The sequence below is a fragment of the Serinus canaria genome, chromosome 3 (genome assembly GCF_022539315.1).
Source record: "Serinus canaria isolate serCan28SL12 chromosome 3, serCan2020, whole genome shotgun sequence".
In the NCBI taxonomy this organism is placed as follows: Eukaryota; Metazoa; Chordata; class Aves; order Passeriformes; family Fringillidae; genus Serinus; species Serinus canaria.
The window spans coordinates 57767152-57783845 of record NC_066316.1 but is presented as its reverse complement, the minus strand read 5'-3'; the positions used below and the strand labels follow the sequence as shown (position 1 = coordinate 57783845).

General features: G+C 41.9%; 1 protein-coding gene across 1 annotated transcript in view; it reads right to left on the bottom strand.

The window, feature by feature from the left end:
• SLC2A12 (solute carrier family 2 member 12) overlaps positions 1-7662 on the bottom strand; it is a 30980-nt gene extending 23318 nt beyond the window's left edge. Inside the window, exon 1 of the mRNA XM_009095236.4 lies at positions 7345-7662. Coding sequence (XP_009093484.1) covers positions 7345-7459 — 115 coding nt within the window. The 5' untranslated portion in view covers positions 7460-7662. The remainder of the gene's footprint in view (positions 1-7344) is intronic.
• Positions 7663-16694: the final 9032 nt, after the last annotated feature.

Below are 16694 nucleotides of genomic sequence, written 5' to 3'. Positions count from 1 at the left end.
ACATTCTGACAGTTAACAATAATTTTGATCTATCAGTTTAAAAAAATCTCTCTGTAACTTTTAGGCAAAGCAGTTAGGTACAATACACATCCAGCGGCAGTGGTGACATAAAAGCTATTTACATAAAAAGCTATTTCTGAAAAGAAAAAAACAGTAATGAATAAATTAAAATCTTTAATTTTAATGCCTTTGTGTCCCTTATCTTTCTGATCAAAAGTCAATAAGGTTTTGATCAGGTCCTAAATTATGAAACCTTCTACTTCAGAATATTTTTGCAAAAAGAAATGGTGAGAAAGCAATTTTGGCCTTGAGATTTTTCAGTGTTTTTCCTAAACTGAGAAAGTCTCATCCACCCAACTAGAGTACCATGAGCAAGGAAAGCATAAATTTCTTCAAGCCAAATTGCTTCAACCTTGACTCAAATAAGTAACAAGTTTTCCCTCACCACTTACTATTTCCTTTGTTTCTCCTGAGGACGACATGGAGGCTGCTGGTACCATTGTTTTTGTTTTGCCAAACTGGAGACTTACTCAGTGAGCATCAGGCTGATGCAGGTATCTGGGATATTCTAGGGAAACTGATCTTTGAGGTAAACTCATGAACTTTCTGGGCTTTGCTCAGATCTAAACTCACATTCTTTGGAATATCTTGATCAAATATTTTGCATCGCTTTTGATGGCCATAATGTCAAGAACAAGAAACAGATGATGAAAACAATGCAGACTACATGCCTTTGAATCTCCACTTTAAAACAAACTCATTTTATACAATCATGATTCATTATTTATTGTTACAAGATAGATTTGACTGATCATATTCTACTAACTGTGAAGCCTTTTGCACCCTAAACCTTGAGGAATATATCAGTTTGTTATTTTTGGTCTTGTTCTTCCTCCCAGCATGATTTTCCTCGCATCATGATGTTGGCTACCACACAACTAGGAAAAGAGTAAATCATCTTCTGATTTTCCAATTAGTTAGAGAGATGGGACATGTCAGATGAGAGGTGCCTTTTGCAATATTACAGAGTCCGTATTTAGTTAATTCTCCTGGAATTCTCCTGGACTGGTATATGGTCTAATTGGGAATTATACACAGAGTTTATTTTAGCTCATTTTTCTAAGGTGTTAAGGCTCTTTGATCACACTGACTGCTCAGAGCTCCTTGCCAATAATTTTGAGCACATTGGTGAGGATCAGCCCCATTTGATAGAGGATATTACATTTCAAAAGCAAATCTTGAACAGAGAGAAGGAGAGCAGCCCTAGCAGTACATCTGCACTGCTAAAGTAAACAGTGCCAGAGCCCAGGCCCAGACCCTGGCATGTGGCCACATACCCTACTAAATTGCTGGCAGGATCCCTGGCACATTTGCAGCCCAAGCCACCTTGTGCTCTCCTAACTTCTAGAAGCAAACAATTCCACCACCCCACCCTGCAGCCACTCCATAGGCAGACGGGTTATTATGGAGAGTAGCACAGTACAACTGTGAATATAAGCAATGCCTCGGGGTCAGGGGAGATGTGTGAGCCCATTAAATCTATTAAGATAAGCATCACCTATTAGCTCTCCTAACTTTGAGCCAAACAGCTGAACCAAACAGCAGCAGCCCTGAGATACTGTGTGCACCAAATGCACCTCAACCCACTCAGCTGCTGAGCTGGTGTGGCTGGTAAACCAGAGATAGATAAGAGATAGGGGAGAAGCACATGGTTTTGTCTTGATGGGCTACAAGTACACAGAGGGAATGGGATTATTGTGAAAAGTCTTCCAGAAGGTGGGGACAGGTGGTAGATTTATTGGGAATGGAGATGGGACATCTTGAAGAAAATAACAGAAACAAATGTGCACAATCTTTTTTATATTGTTGTTGTTCGGATCTGTTAATATTTCTAAAGCTTTTTCTTCTTTTATATCTGCAGTATCTGAGACCATTTCACTTATTTTAAATAGAAGCATGGTTTAGGTCCTACTGTACTTCCTTCACCCATTGAACAGTGGAAGTACTGCTTCAGTGGAAGTACTGACGACTACAGATAAGATGCTTTGTGCTGCATCCTGCAATGCACACATGCAATATTTGTTTTAACATTTCAAAACATTATTTCTCCTTCCCATTTGTACTTTTGAGTTGCCTGCTTGCTGTATTTGGAGAATATACCCTTCCTGGCTGGAAATCTGGCCTGAAAACAACACAGTGTTGTGCTGAAGGAATGAGCATATCAGAAACTAAACTGCTAATCTGATCTCAGTGCTCTGCCCAAACTACTGTTCAGTGCTGATGTTTGTGCCTTCTTGAATGTGTCTTGAATATTTTACATCATGAAGCCACATGTATTAAACGTAGGATTTTAACTCAATTTATATATGATGGACTGGAGAGTATTGTGTTCATCCAGTCTGACACTCACAAACAGCACAACATGATCCTTCATACACACTTCAATTATGTTTTACCTGAACCAGGCCATTTAAAACATTCAGCTTTGATTTTAAAATGGCTAGTGATTGAAAACCAATGACTTTGAGTCATAGGTCATCCCAATGGTTAATTGCTTTCACTGTAAGTAATCTGTAAATTATTTCTAGACTTAATTTCTGCAACTTCAGCTTCCAGCCATCAGATCCCATTCTCTATTTCCCCACACTTAGCTGTGCTCACTAAGTACAAACTTATAGCCTGTCATTGGGTCATCTCACAGACATCTCCTTTTTTAGCTACTTACCCTGTAAGGCTTTACAAGTTCACCAATCCCTTAAGTATTCAAACCTCTGTACTCTGAACTTTTTCAGACCACCAAGCTCTTCAGTAAATTGTGATCTGGACCCAGTGTTCCTGCAGTGATTACACAGTGCCAAAGAGAAACTTGACATAATTTTTCCAGTCCTGGTGGACACTTCCCTCTCTACTTGTCCAAGGATTCTCACAGACATGTACAGAAACTTATCTTCTGGTTATTATTCAGGAAAACCTACTTCAAGGCACTGCTTTGCCTTTAAATATGGCCTGCCTCGTTTTATCCTAATGAGGAATGCAAATCACTTTACATTTGTCTATATTAGGGTTCAACTTACCTAACTGTGAGACACCTATATCATCTCTAGATTTCTCTTGTAACCACTTGAGAAAAATAGGCACTTCTAGACATCTGAATTAGGGCAGATGCCTACTTCCCTCCATTGCCTATAAAAGGAAGCTGTGCAGCTTGCTCAGATGCAGATGTCTAAAGTTAGCAGAGAGGAACCCCAGACAGCACATTCACTTGCAGTCAGCAGGTCAAGGCATCCAAATTGCATTCAGCCAGTGACATGTACCATTTATTGATCACCCATCACCTATATCACCCTGTGATATAATAAATAATCTGTTCTTATTTTCTTCCAAGAAAATGAGAGCAGTAAGTAACAGGGGCAAAAACTGAGTTTAAGGCTCTCCAGCCAAAACACAGCAGCATGGACAGTATTCTCTGTTGATACTTTGAACTCTGTGTCCTGCATGATTCTTAATTCTTAAAATGCTGGGAGTGTCATTTTTGTATGGTTTCAGTTTCTGAGAGTGTCATGTCAAATATCTTGATAGAGTCCACTACCAGCACTGCTCTTTACAATCCAAACTGTGCTCACATCAGCCTGTGGTCCTTAGATCAGAGAAACTGAGATGGTTGTTTATTTTTAGTCTGAGAGTCTGTGCAAGCTGGATGTAGAGCTTGGACACCTGGGAATTGATAGGGAAGCATTCAAGCCCATATATTTACTGCTTCTCCAAGTAGAGCAACTTGATCAATGTCTTCATGTTTATTTTTTTTTGTTTTTACTGGGTCAGCTGGTATCCTTCTTCATGTGTCCAGTGACACATACCCACAGATGTACAGAAATAGTGGAGGGCTGTAACTAGAGCACCCCTGAAAGAAAAGGAGATCCTGACGTGATGCAGAGGGAGACACATTGTCCTTCTGCATTAGCAGCAACAAAGTCAGTAGTTAACTTGGTGTCTCTTGTCCCTCACAGGCACTATTCCACTGAAAAACATTGTTATAACACCATGAGCTTTTGTTTTAACTGGTGTACCCGAAACTTGCCTGCTCACCACTGCCTGCTGAGTTAAACCTTGAAATCTCTGCTCAGTTTCCCTTCATGACCTTCCTCTAGGCAAAATTCCCTCTGACTTCAGCATATGTTTTGCTTTACCATTTCCAGATAAAAAATGCTGCAGTAGTTGTACTCACAATCCTTTTAAGTGTCACTTTGAATGATGCTGCTGGCAGTTCTTAGGCATTCCTTTTCTTTTTACAAAAAGCTTCTTTATATATTTATACATATATTTCTCTTATTTTTATAAGATGCCAACAAAACATACGGCAGTGTACAGCCCAGGGGAATAAAATATTTTAATGATAGCTACCAGAGAATTTTCTCCTTCTGTCTGCCACTGACACCATGGCTAATGAGTGTGTGGCTGGTATGTGACAAGTGATTGGAAAGTCTATTTTCTAGTTTCTCATGTAAACAAAGTGGTTTCTCACAACTGGTGTTCAAGTCAAAAGCAGCCCTACTTGGCAAACAAACCTATCTTTAAGAACATTTGTTGGAAGTGTTTATGCTTGGTTCCTGAAAAGGAGACCAACTGCAGTTGTAGTACAGCAGCACAGTGTACCGACCATGAGGCTGGATGGGGCCAAGTACTAAGGGTGTGCCCCTTCACTCACTTTCAAGCACATATTTGGGGAAATACATTCATTCCAAAGGACACAGTATTTGATCTCTGCATGTATTTTATGGGCATTATGGATAAATGACCAATGCCAGGGAAGATTTGCAAGCAGGCTGATTTGGGAAACAGCAGTCTTCACCTTCCTAATGGGAGGGAGAGATATGGGGAAGAAGCCCTTTCCAGCTCAGTTTGGCAGTACCAAGCTCCATGTTAGTCCAGACACTGAGATTTCTGTGGTGTAGTTTTGCTTTCTCCCAGGAGATCATTCAGGGTGCATATAGAAAACTACTGGGAGGGGAGCAGGGAGATTACTTTATGTAACCTGTGCAAATATATCTATTTTGATAGGAGGAGACTCGACAATCTCTTCCACCATGGTACTTTCTTCTGTTTACTTTGACTTAATCTGAGATGAGAAACATCTCAGTTTGGAAGGGAAGGAAAGTATTTTCCTGTCAGGAGAGTTCCTTAAATCCTTGCAGTTTCTTTGATCTATTTAGACCTTTGGAAAGTGAATTCAAGTTCTGTCAACCATTGGTTAGTAAGCACAGGTTAAAAAACCCTAATGAGTTGAATGCATTGCCTAGACATAAATCCACAGCTCGGAATATCTTTTTTTTTTCAGTATAACGATATCTACTTTTATCTACAATAAATTTTAAAACTACAGCATCTGTATTTGAAAATTTTAAGCTGTCTCTAATAACATATTTGTTTTGCATCTCAGTGCTGTCTGACATACAAAAAGTGTGTATTTCAAGGGATATAGTATTTAAATTTCCCAAACTGTCATTAAACAATATTTTGCTGAAGTGTATAACATGAGGATCCTTTTTTTTCTTTTTAGGATAAATGTTTGATGGCATGTATTGGGAATTGCCGCACAATTAAATCATGGTTTTGCTTCTCATAAAAGATAATTTTCCCATTTTTATGTTATCATGATCTTTGCTGTGCTGCCACAGTCATTTTCTCTATCTCATCCAGTTGTTGGGTATAAAGAGATATATGTTACCCTGTTGCTCTATTCCAACACCTGAGATTTCTTTAGATCCAGTAGCTGCTCAGTAGGTGCATTTCTCCTATTAGCTAGAATACATCTGACCTACCAAAAATAATGTCAGGGCCATGGGGATCACAATCATTTGACAGATGGGAATCCTCCCACCCAAGTGTGAAAGGCAAACCCAAAACAAATACTTTGTAAATGGAACTAAAAGAGAAGGTCAAAGGAAACAAATGTTCCACTCATCTAAACTCCTCCAGTGGTGGAAAGCACTGAACACTTTGTACAGTATAAGTCATAATGTACTCTGTAAACAATATTCAAATTTCATGAACAAAAGTTTCCTGACAATGATGGAAAGACAGGGAATGCAGATCCCAGACAGACCCACCATGGCCACATCCTCTCTTACTGCTCTGCTGTGTAATTTCATTATGTCAACAGGCAGCCTATCCCCTCATTACGAGAAATGGCATTTGGGTTTTGTTTTGTCTGTTTCTAATAAGAATCAACAAGTTCTTTAATTTCTAACTATATAATTATATATTCTTCAGATTACTGCTTTAATTTTTGAGGGTAAGGACAGATGTGCAATTTGCACATACTCTTCTAACCTTAACCCATGTGCTGCAGAAACTTTGCTCTCTGTTTATTGCTATCCTATAATCATCTGCACTGCTCTCGTCAGTCTCAAAGTCAATGTTAAATGCATCTGCACACCTACTGACTTTCTGTTCTTGGCTAACCTCTGATTCCAGTATCAGGAGACATTGCTTGACAGAGCAGTATTACACTCCAACAAAGCATATGTGCCTATGGTTTCTGAATATTCTTGCGTTAATCCTTTCATTCAGCTCAAAGTGAACAAAATCTCCTTGGGACATTGTCATTTCTGGCTTATGACCAGTACAGCTTATAATAAGGCATAATAAGCCTTGAAGCTGAGAAATATCATGATTGTGGGGCATTATCCCCTTCATCTTATCATTTGGGAAAGTGTTTGAAATGCAAAACCATGCTGCAACTTGAAAAAACCGGCCGGGTAGGACAGCAAAGATGAAGAACTAAGAAATTAAGTTTCTGCACTTAAAAACTTATTGCAGAATAAATGTTACAGCTGATTTTTGAGGGTGTCAGCACAGAAACCCTGTTTCTTCCTGAAATGCTAGGGAAGTAAAAACAGGAGGGAGACCCTGTCCCCCCCACCCTGTATTGTTCCCCTGCATGGACAGGTGCAGTGCTTGCCTGGACTCCCTCCACTCACTCCGGTGAAAGGGCTGAATTGCCCCCGAGTGTGCAGATCACTGTTGTTAGAGGGCAGCAGGTTCTCCTACCTTTCAGATGGCTGATCTTCATAAAGGAAAATGATTTACACAACAGACAACACCTACACGAGCAGTAGGACCAAGGCCTTTTAGGGAAAGTATCACACAAACCTTCATTCAAAACTCAAGCTGGCAGTCCCCGTCCTTACTCGTATGTTCCCCCTCTTGCACTTTTAGAAACTGAGAAGGCACGTCCCAGGAGCCCCTGGGCTTTGCGGGGCCGTTCTCCCGCGGCCCCGAGCATTAGCGATGCGGGCAGCGGCTCTGCTGGCCACAGCTGGCACTCAGCTGCTGCCTCCTTACCTGCGGCAGCCGGCAGCCGGGAGCGGCTGCAGCCCCGGCTGCGCTCCTCACCCTCCCCTGCTCTCATCGTCTGGCTCTGCTGGCTGAGGTCCTCCGTGCTCTGCCCAGGTACCATCACTGCCTCTTCGCACCTTGGGCGGGAGCACTTCACAGCGCTGTGCTCCTTCCCCGGCCGGCCAGGAAAGGGCAGGTTGTTTTCCTCATGGCAACAAGTTCCTGAAGCCGGCTGAAACCAAATGCAAACCACAAAGTGGTTCGTGAACAACTTTGTTGCTATTTCAGAAGGCTTTGCCCTTTGCAGTGACACAGGCTGTTGCTATTCTGGGGAGCCTATTGCAGGCGAGGGGAGGGCCGTCTGTCGGAAGAATTGCTTTTGCCTTTAACAAATAGTTGAGACATCAGACATCTATCCATGCTCAGCTCCATGCACATTCCTTACCCATTCACTTACAGGGTCTCTCTCTCTTTTTCCCTGTCCCTCTTTTCCTTCTCTCCCTGTGTTCATACGCACAGGTTTTTAGCAGAGAAGGCACACTAAAGGGGAGGGTTTGAAGTGTTTGCTCTGTCAGCTAAAGTTAGGGCACTGGGCACACACATACACACACACACACACACACACACACACACACACACACACACACACACACACAGCATTGTTGCATTCTTGTAACTTATGAGCAAATTATGGTGAGAAGTAGTGGAGAGGAAAACAACCATGACAGCCCCTTGCAGCCTGTGATAGTGGGAACCGGGACTTTACATGGCAAAGATTCACTTGATATTTTACAAGCAAATGCAGGGCAAGCCACTCTCTTTTCCATGACAATTATTTGAGTCAAAGACTTGATTTTGATCGCTGCTGGGAGTCACTCCATCCTTACTTGCCTCTGTGGCAGCAGTGGCCAGGGGCTGGATGGCAGCAAGAGGGAAAGTTTGTGCTGGGTGCAGGTGAGCTGCCTATAGAGGCTGCCTGTCCTGCTCTTTCCCAGTCCTGGGAGAGCCTCCAAGTGCTCTCAGCAGACCTGCTGCCTCCACCAGGCAAGTTGTCCAAGTTACCCGCAGTGGGAATCACTGTTGTATAATCTGGCAGTGTTGCAGGCTTCTTGTTTGTGCTCTCTGATTGCTTGCTTGCTTGTTTGTTTTTGTTGTAATACATTAATGCCTGCAGATAGCATGGAAGGGAAAGGTAGGCATAGAAACTCGGTAGCTTTTCCAGTATTTCCAGTCAGGAGAATTCCTAAACCTTTTTTTTTTTTCCTTATTTAGAGCAGGCATAATAAGCCCTTTATCAATGTTTGCCTAACAAGAAAAATGTGATGAAAGACATTGTAACTGCTCCATTTGACAGCTGCCTCACTGTCAGCTTCAGAAACTGGACTGCCAGGGATGCCACGGGGGCATTGCTTGCATTAGGGAGTTTGAGCTTTGGCAGTGCCTTTTATATGTAGTTAAATGAGTCAGCCCAACTCTTCTCTCATGTGTTACATCCTTTCCTTGTAAAATGTCAACCTGTCAGTCCTTACAGGACCTGGTGGTGCTGTTAACAATTTCTTAACACATCCACAGAGGTGTTGTTTCTTCATGGTTTATGTGCAAAAAGTAATGTTGACTTTTAAAGAAATTATTTGTATGTTTTGAAAAAAGGAAAAAAAAAAAAGAGAGGCTATTTAGGCTGGGGAAGGAAAGGAAATGTTTTCATAGATCAAATTCAGCTGTGATAAGATTCCTCTGTGATAATGTGGTGTGTAATTGACCTTCTCTAACAACCCACACCTCATATAACCCACAGCTCAGGTCAGTGCAAGCTCTCTGGAAACTCAGCTGATTCCATAGGTGCCCAGCTGTTCCCATGTCCCAAGTGCCTTCACAGGTAATGGTGCTGGAGGTGTCAGAGAATGCCAGAGGTGCCTCTGGCAACTTGACAGGGAGAAAAGAAGAGATGTAACACAACTGTTCGAAAAACCCCTAAACTAAATGCCATCCTCCAACTAAATATGTTGATTATACACAGCTACTGGCACATACAGACTTCAGGAGGATTTAAAAACTTGTCAGGAACAGCACCTTCCTCTGAACAAGAAGCATATTAGCCCCAGGAATAAGTAATAAAAACACTGAGTTCTCAAATCTTAGGATGAATAGATTTTACAAAATGAATGTTAAGTGAATACAACAGTGAATTTCTTTTTTGTTTAATAGGAAGAAAAAGGTATTTTAGAAAAACAGTAGGATTTCTTTTAACTGTGTTTGCACCTAGCGCTCAGTCCCCTCAAAAGCCAGAGCCTATAATTATTTTAAATATTTAGCTCCTTGTTTACTAGGAAATCCAGTCAAATAATTCATTTTTCTTTTCTAGGTCTGCCTTTATGCCAGCTGCAACACAGCAATGGTTTAACTTTGCCCCCTGGGGTAATCTCAGAAGGTACATACCTAGCTTGCATGGAGGGTAAAGCAGTCAATAGATACGGTACAAACCATAATGGCCAAAGAAAATATGAAGGAACACATCCTTATTCTGAGGGCTTGTGTTTGGGCTGCCCAAAGGACAGTGCACCCTTGCCATGCTGAGCTGTGGGTGCTGCTGAAGTGCCCTGGGCTTTGACCTGCTCCCTCAGTTATACCCTATGCCTGAAAAACTGTATCAGTATCAGTGAAATATGGTCTTTGGAAAAAAATGTTCCCAGTAAGTGAAAATATGAAATATTTTAGCCTGAGATCTGCTGTTTGCATGGTGTTATTATGAGGGATGGGCTGCAGTGTCATCAGTTTCAGCTGATAGTGAAAAGCCACAGCTCAGCCGGTGTGAGGATGTCTTATCACAACTGTGGCAAAAATCTGAGACATTGATGTTATTGGTGTTTACTGGTGCTAACTGGGAACCCAGAAAATGAAGGAACTGTAAAAAAGCTGATTGCAGCCAATGAAAGCAAACAGAGAGAGAAAACAAACAGCCTGTGCAGGTTCTGCAGTCAAGCCAGTTGCAGAGGGATAGTGTGAAATGCAGTAACAGAAGCCCTTGCTGGTGGCCACAGGGTCCTGGTCCCACAACCCCCTCTGCTTCCCCCTCTGCTTCCCACTGGAAATAAACAGCCAAGCAAGCAAGAAAAACTCTGCAACAGACATGACTGGGATAAGGAGGAAGAAAAAGAAGCCTGCTTTGATTCTTTTCAGTTCTCCGTTGTTTTCCTGTTACTGCCTTGCCTGTGCACAATGCTCAAAACAATGGCTTGGCTGGGCTCTGTGCCAGGAGCAAGGTGTCCCTCAGAGCAGGGCCAGGAGTCTGCCAGGGTGGCAGGCTAGGACAGGACTGCACCTGCTCTGTCCCTCTCATGGCTACCCAGAAAGGGAACCAAAGAGCAGGGAGAAATGTTGTCAGAAGGCAACCCATCCAAAATGCTGAGATGGGCAACAGATTAATGATGCTCTGAAGAGTAGGAGCCCTGACTTCACAGCTGTGCTGTGGGAGGCTGGGCAAAAGGTCACACCCTTCAGGAGTGGGAAAAATTTAAAAGCTCAGAGCAGGTGAGGGTCAGGAGGCAGGCAAGGGGTGAGTGCAACACTCTCATAGGATTCCCCTGTTGGTTTTATCTATGTGCAGATGGCAAAAATTCACCTTTTCTGCTATCTTCTCAGTTCCTTGCTTTCAAAATCAGCCCAACACTTTAGTACTAGAAACATGATTAGGCTAGAAGAAGAAGATAAGATAGTCACATTCAATTGCTGAATAATCTGTCTAGAAAATCTGTGAGGCTGATGTGGGAATTTCTTCTAAAATCTCTGGTCGTGGTTTGTATTTGTATTTCTGGTGATCTAATAACTCAAATTTGGGACTGTGGAGAGACAGGCTTATTGGTGATAAGCCAATAGAAATTAATTAAGAGTTGAAGAGTTTTCTGAATCAGTTTTCATAGACCACTTTTATCAGTCGGGGTAAAGAAGGTCATCTTATTTCTCTGTAGATTTCATGATTCTTAAAAAAAGAATATAAATAGAATATAAATATAAAAAGAAGATAGTGGGAGTCTCCCAATTAATTTATTTTAAAATGTAGAAACAAAGCTTTTCAGCAAGCTATGGAGAGCATTTTCTTGACATATCAGCTTAAGTAACTTTCCCTTCATCTTTGATTGTTGAGATTTGTTCTCAGAACAAATAGTTTGCCATTTGCAGAACATGTTCATTAGATAGCTGGCTTGGAACAGCAGGAGGAAGGCTGGGAAGATGAAAGAATGGAAGTGACATGAAGAGGAGAGACAAGGAAGAAATGGAGAAAAACCAAAGCCAAAAGAAAACCATACTCTTTATTAAAAAAGTACCAATCTAGAAAAGCATGAGTAGCCTTTACCATTAGTGTTGACACATTGATACTCATACACAAGGAGGAAAATATGCCAAAATTCCAGTTACTGAGCAATGAGAGCTGGATTACAAAAACCGAAAGTTGCTTCAAGAAAGTGAAAGGATCCATCCTCCAGGAACTTTGATTATAAAGATAATTGTTATTACAGTTGTGCAGCAAAATAATTACAATTCATCAGTCAGTTTCACAAAGATGCTTTTTATAAATGAAGGTATATTTCACTAACACAGTGTTGAGGCTGTGCCATTTGTGTGATTTTGCAACTGAATATAGTACAGATACATCAAGAAATTCATAATACTGGATAATAATGAATAGTAAGTAAATAAATAATATAGTCTGATGTCATGTAGAAAATTCATGACAACTGAGAACACACAAGTTTTTTTCACTCTAAGTCCTGTGGTTTCTTACTAAGTCATACTCTTTCTGTTATGTTCTTACTCACACTCAGAGGCAATGATTTATACCAATATATTTTTATCTGGCTTTAAAAAACTCAATCATAGACATAGTCCAGAGCTCATCACACTTCATGACTCCCTCCAGAGTTCCACTGACTCATGGCACAAATATTTAATCTTTTGGACTTCTGTTAGCGTCTTCTTTAAAAGTACTCTTTAGAAGTACAGTGTGGCCTTGGTCAGCAACTCTGCGAGTTATGTTTTGGCAGAAACATGAAATCAAACTGAAGGTAAGAACTGAAGACTGGAAAATACAATACAAATAGAACTGAGATGAGGAAACAAAATAAAATATAAATTTTAGCCTTTCCAACAAGTAAAAAGAAAGGTCTTTTAGCTTCTGAGTAATCCAAAGGGGCCACTTGTACTTTGTTGCTGAATAACCTGTCCACTGTTTGTAATCACACACTGTTCTTTCCTGTTTGCTTCAGATATTTTATATTTACCTTTTCTTTTTTAACAAATCATTGAAACAGCAGCCCACACATTTGAAAGAAAATTGTCCATCTGAAATAAAATTGGGAGGCAGTGCATATTTCCAGTGAAAGGACTGAGCCCAGAGAAGCCAGTTAGTAATGTCACCCATGGCTTGAAATCAGGTGGTTTCTAGGAATTTCCAAAAAGGTGCCAAAAATTGAATCCTTTAAGATTATTGTACAGTGGAAAGGAGAGTTTGTTCTTTACTCTTGTGATGAATTGTTAAAAATGTGTAAGCTGAAATTCCCTTTGCCTGTTCCAGTCAAGGAAAGAGGTGTACATTGCTAAGAAAAGTTTGAGTTGCTGAAATATATATTTTTTTTGTTGCTGGGAAACATTTTCTCCCACATGGAATATGTCAGTCACACAGGAAATGCGGTCATTTTCATGGTTTTAATTATTTCCACTGACAAAGTGTTTTGTTTTCTCCTGAAAATCTTATTGTTGCAAAAATAAACAACTAAATGTCATTAATGCTGTGCTTTGCCTTCTTGCTGGTTTTTGACCGCAGCTGGCAATCTGAAAGCAGTTTTATTGCATTCATTAAAACCAAATGTCTGGGTAAAGCTTTCCAAAGTCCATCCAAATTTTCAAGTCATTGCAGGCAAGCAGGAAATGAAGCCAGCCTCCAAAGCACAGGTCAGTTTGTGCTCACCCAGCAGTCCCGAAGAAATGAGCAGTGGGCACTCCTGCAGTGAGATAAATGCTTCAGGTCACCTGTTCCCCAGAACCTCTGTCACTTGAGACCATTAACAGGTAGTAAAGGCAGTCTTCAGTGGACACTGTGCATCTGGAGGTGTCTCAAATTTATTTTGAGATTACCATTCCCCTTCAGAGCTGGAGACACTGAAAGCTCAGTAAGTGGAGTGACAGATCTGTTAGAACCCAGGACAATACAGGAAAGGCTCTTTGGAAAAAATGGAGGTTTTCTGCCCCAGAATCATTTCCTCTGCACACACCAAAATCCCATCTTTTGAAATACAGGTAGGGGAAATGCTATGCTGGCAGCACTTTAACAGGGAGGGGACAGTTTCCTTTCTCTGCTGTATGTCCTGGAGGCACAGGTGGGCACTTTGCTGGCAGAGAGAGGCCTAGGAGAAAACAGCTTATTTGCTTCCCACTTAAATGACATTTTCTCCTGATCACCTGGAGAAGGGAGTGGATGCCCTTTAGGCACCAGGTCTCTGGCCTCTCACACCATGTGGTGTAGCTCCTGGAGGCAAGCTGTACCTGTGTGGGCAGGAGCTGCCAGGTTATCCAACATAGATCATCAGTTGGGTGGGCAACCACAGGAGCCCCAGGGAACCTCATCAGGAAAGAAACCCTCAGCTGGGCTGTGGCCTCAGAGAGGATCCCTGACATATCCTCCAAAAGCACTTGGGGGGATTGCAGCCTGCTGCAATTCAGGGGCTGGCATTTGCTCTTCTGGCATTTAAGGTTTTATTTGTTGGTTTGTTTTTTTTTAAAGACCATGATCACCTCTGACAAAGCTGATTTTGTGAAGCAAACCCTCTCTTGTAATTTTCTGTTTAGTTTACCAGCATGATTTGTATTGAAGGAGCTCCCTGTGCAGCTGAGAACTGCAGCCTGCAGGGCCTGCTGCTGCCTCCCTCCACGCCCCTGGTAAAGGCAGGCAGCCTCACAAGAAGGCAGCTGCCACCTGTCACCAAGGTCCCTGTCATCCCAACACGGCTGCTTGGCTGACTTACTTCTGTGCAAGAGACTTTAGCATCAGTGCTTGGGCCTCTCTGGAGACTACAGAAGTCCTGGTGCACTCATTTGCCTCCTACACGGCAGGGCTGCCAGCCTATGAGCAACTGCACTCAGCAGACACCCTCCTCCCTCCCTTCTCATTCAGATTCAGACTCTGCGCTGCTCAGCTTGGCTTTAACCTCTCTCTTGCAGACTAATCACTGAAGCATTAGTTGTTTAAATTCACACTGATGAAATAGGTGCTGGCAAAGCCCAAGGGACTTTCAGTAGTACAGCATGTGCTGAGCTGGGCACTCACAGTGTCCTGAAGAGCACTGCCCTGCCTCTGAGCAGGAATGCCCCAAGGAAAGAATGTCTGAGATTGGGTTAACAGCAAACAGGGTGCACACAATGCTTGAGCCTTCCAATACAGCTTCTAACTTCAGCAGGTCTTGTCAAACAAGAGAGAACACAGCATAGTTTTGTAGTTAGCTCTGATAAAGTTTAGCTCTTGGAAAGGACTTTCCTACCATGGACATAGTGCATGAGGAAGATTTTTGGGTAGGTGGAGTCAATAGGCAGAAAGCTGCTGACTTGGCTGAAGGCTAATTTCACAAAACAAAAAGTAAGCAGAAACTCCAGAGCAGCACTAGAGTTGCAGCTTACTTGCAGCTACTCTTATGAGAGCAAGGAAATTGCAAGTCTCTTTCTGGCTCCGCTGGGAAAGTGAAAGACCCTTTTTCCTTCTCCAACCTCATCTCACTGATTTTTGGGAAAGCTGGTGATGAGTTTTGACACTGCCTTCAACTTTCCTCCCTTCAGACTGGGAGCTTTAAACACATCTCTCATGCTTCACCTTCTTCTCCAAATCTTACCCTTTCCAAGGTACTTAGTTATCAATATGCACTCCACCTCTCAAACTCAACTCTCTCCTTCCTGGTCTGTGGCTTGCCTGAGCTGCACCTTGGCTTTTTGCAATGGGTATCTGCTCCTTCCTGATAGCAGCTCTGAAATTTCAGTTGTACTCAGTGAATATGACCTCACACTGTCTACCACATACACTCATTGTTTCTTACTCCAAGCTCTTTGACCATGTCTTCTCCTCCACCTAAGCCCACCCAAAGGGGCAAAGCAGTAAGAAAACAAAATCAGGCCTTCAGTAGCCTTTTGAAAAAGGTCCCAATTCACTGGAATACATCTGACTCCAAAATGGCTTTCTGTGTGATTTAGAGATTTTTTTCCCTGACTAACATGTTCAGACATATATATCCATGTTTACTGCTGTGGGGTTTGGATCCCTTGCCAATTCTAGAAGCTAATACTCTTGTGCCAGCTCTCAATCTCTTGGACACATGCCATGGAAATCAGAGGCAACATATTAAAGTGCCTAATTCCTGGAGTCTTATGATTATCACATCTACACAACCCACCCTCTTAGCTGTAAAAACTTAAAAGCCTGAGTTAATTAAACTTCATTCATAGAAACTTGAGAGTGAGAACATGAATGAAATAATTCAGCACTTTTTACTTCTAAAAGCCATGTTTTCTAAGCCAGTATTTTGATTATGTTCTGAAAGGTTTAACATTTATCTGTTTAACATTTTATCTTGCACTTGAACATACATGACATTAAAATTAAGGAGAAGAATTAGTTTTATGGGTAGAAGACATTTAATCCTTCAGGTTCATGACTGCAGGATAGTTGGAACAGTTCAGTCCTTGCACCATTGATATGGATGGGGCAGTAGTGGGCAGGTACCCTAGGGACAGTGCTCAGATGTGCAGCAACACACTCCTGGTCCCAGTTTTGGCTGGGATAGAGTTGGCTGGGAGGCACTGATCACTCTCAGGAATGGGCTGGGCATCAGTCAGTGGGAAGTGAGCAGTGGTATTGTGCATCAAGTGGGGCTTTTTAGGTTTTACCTCTTCCTCTCTCATCTGATGATGATGATTATTATTATTTACTTTGTTTTAGTCATTAAACTACTCATATCTCAACCCAACAGTTTTACTTTTTTTCCCTTATTCTTGTCTTCATCACACTGGGACAAGCTAGGGGAGTGAATAGGAGGCTGCATGGTACATAATTGCTGTCTAGGGTTAAACCACAACATCCCTAAAAGGCAAGTTTTCAATTTGCCACTTAAAAGGGAGGGCCTGAGCACACCCTATAAATGCTTCAATCACCTGAAATCCTCCCTGCCAAGGGAAACACCTGTGCCAGTGGCAAGCTAGAGCAGTGAGGGCTGGGCAACACAGCTGCAGTGGAATTCCCCTTAACTATTTGCCTATGTCTTTTTGCAGATGTTGGAGGTCATGGAAGGAGCAGAGCAACTTATCAAAGTCTCCACCTCTAT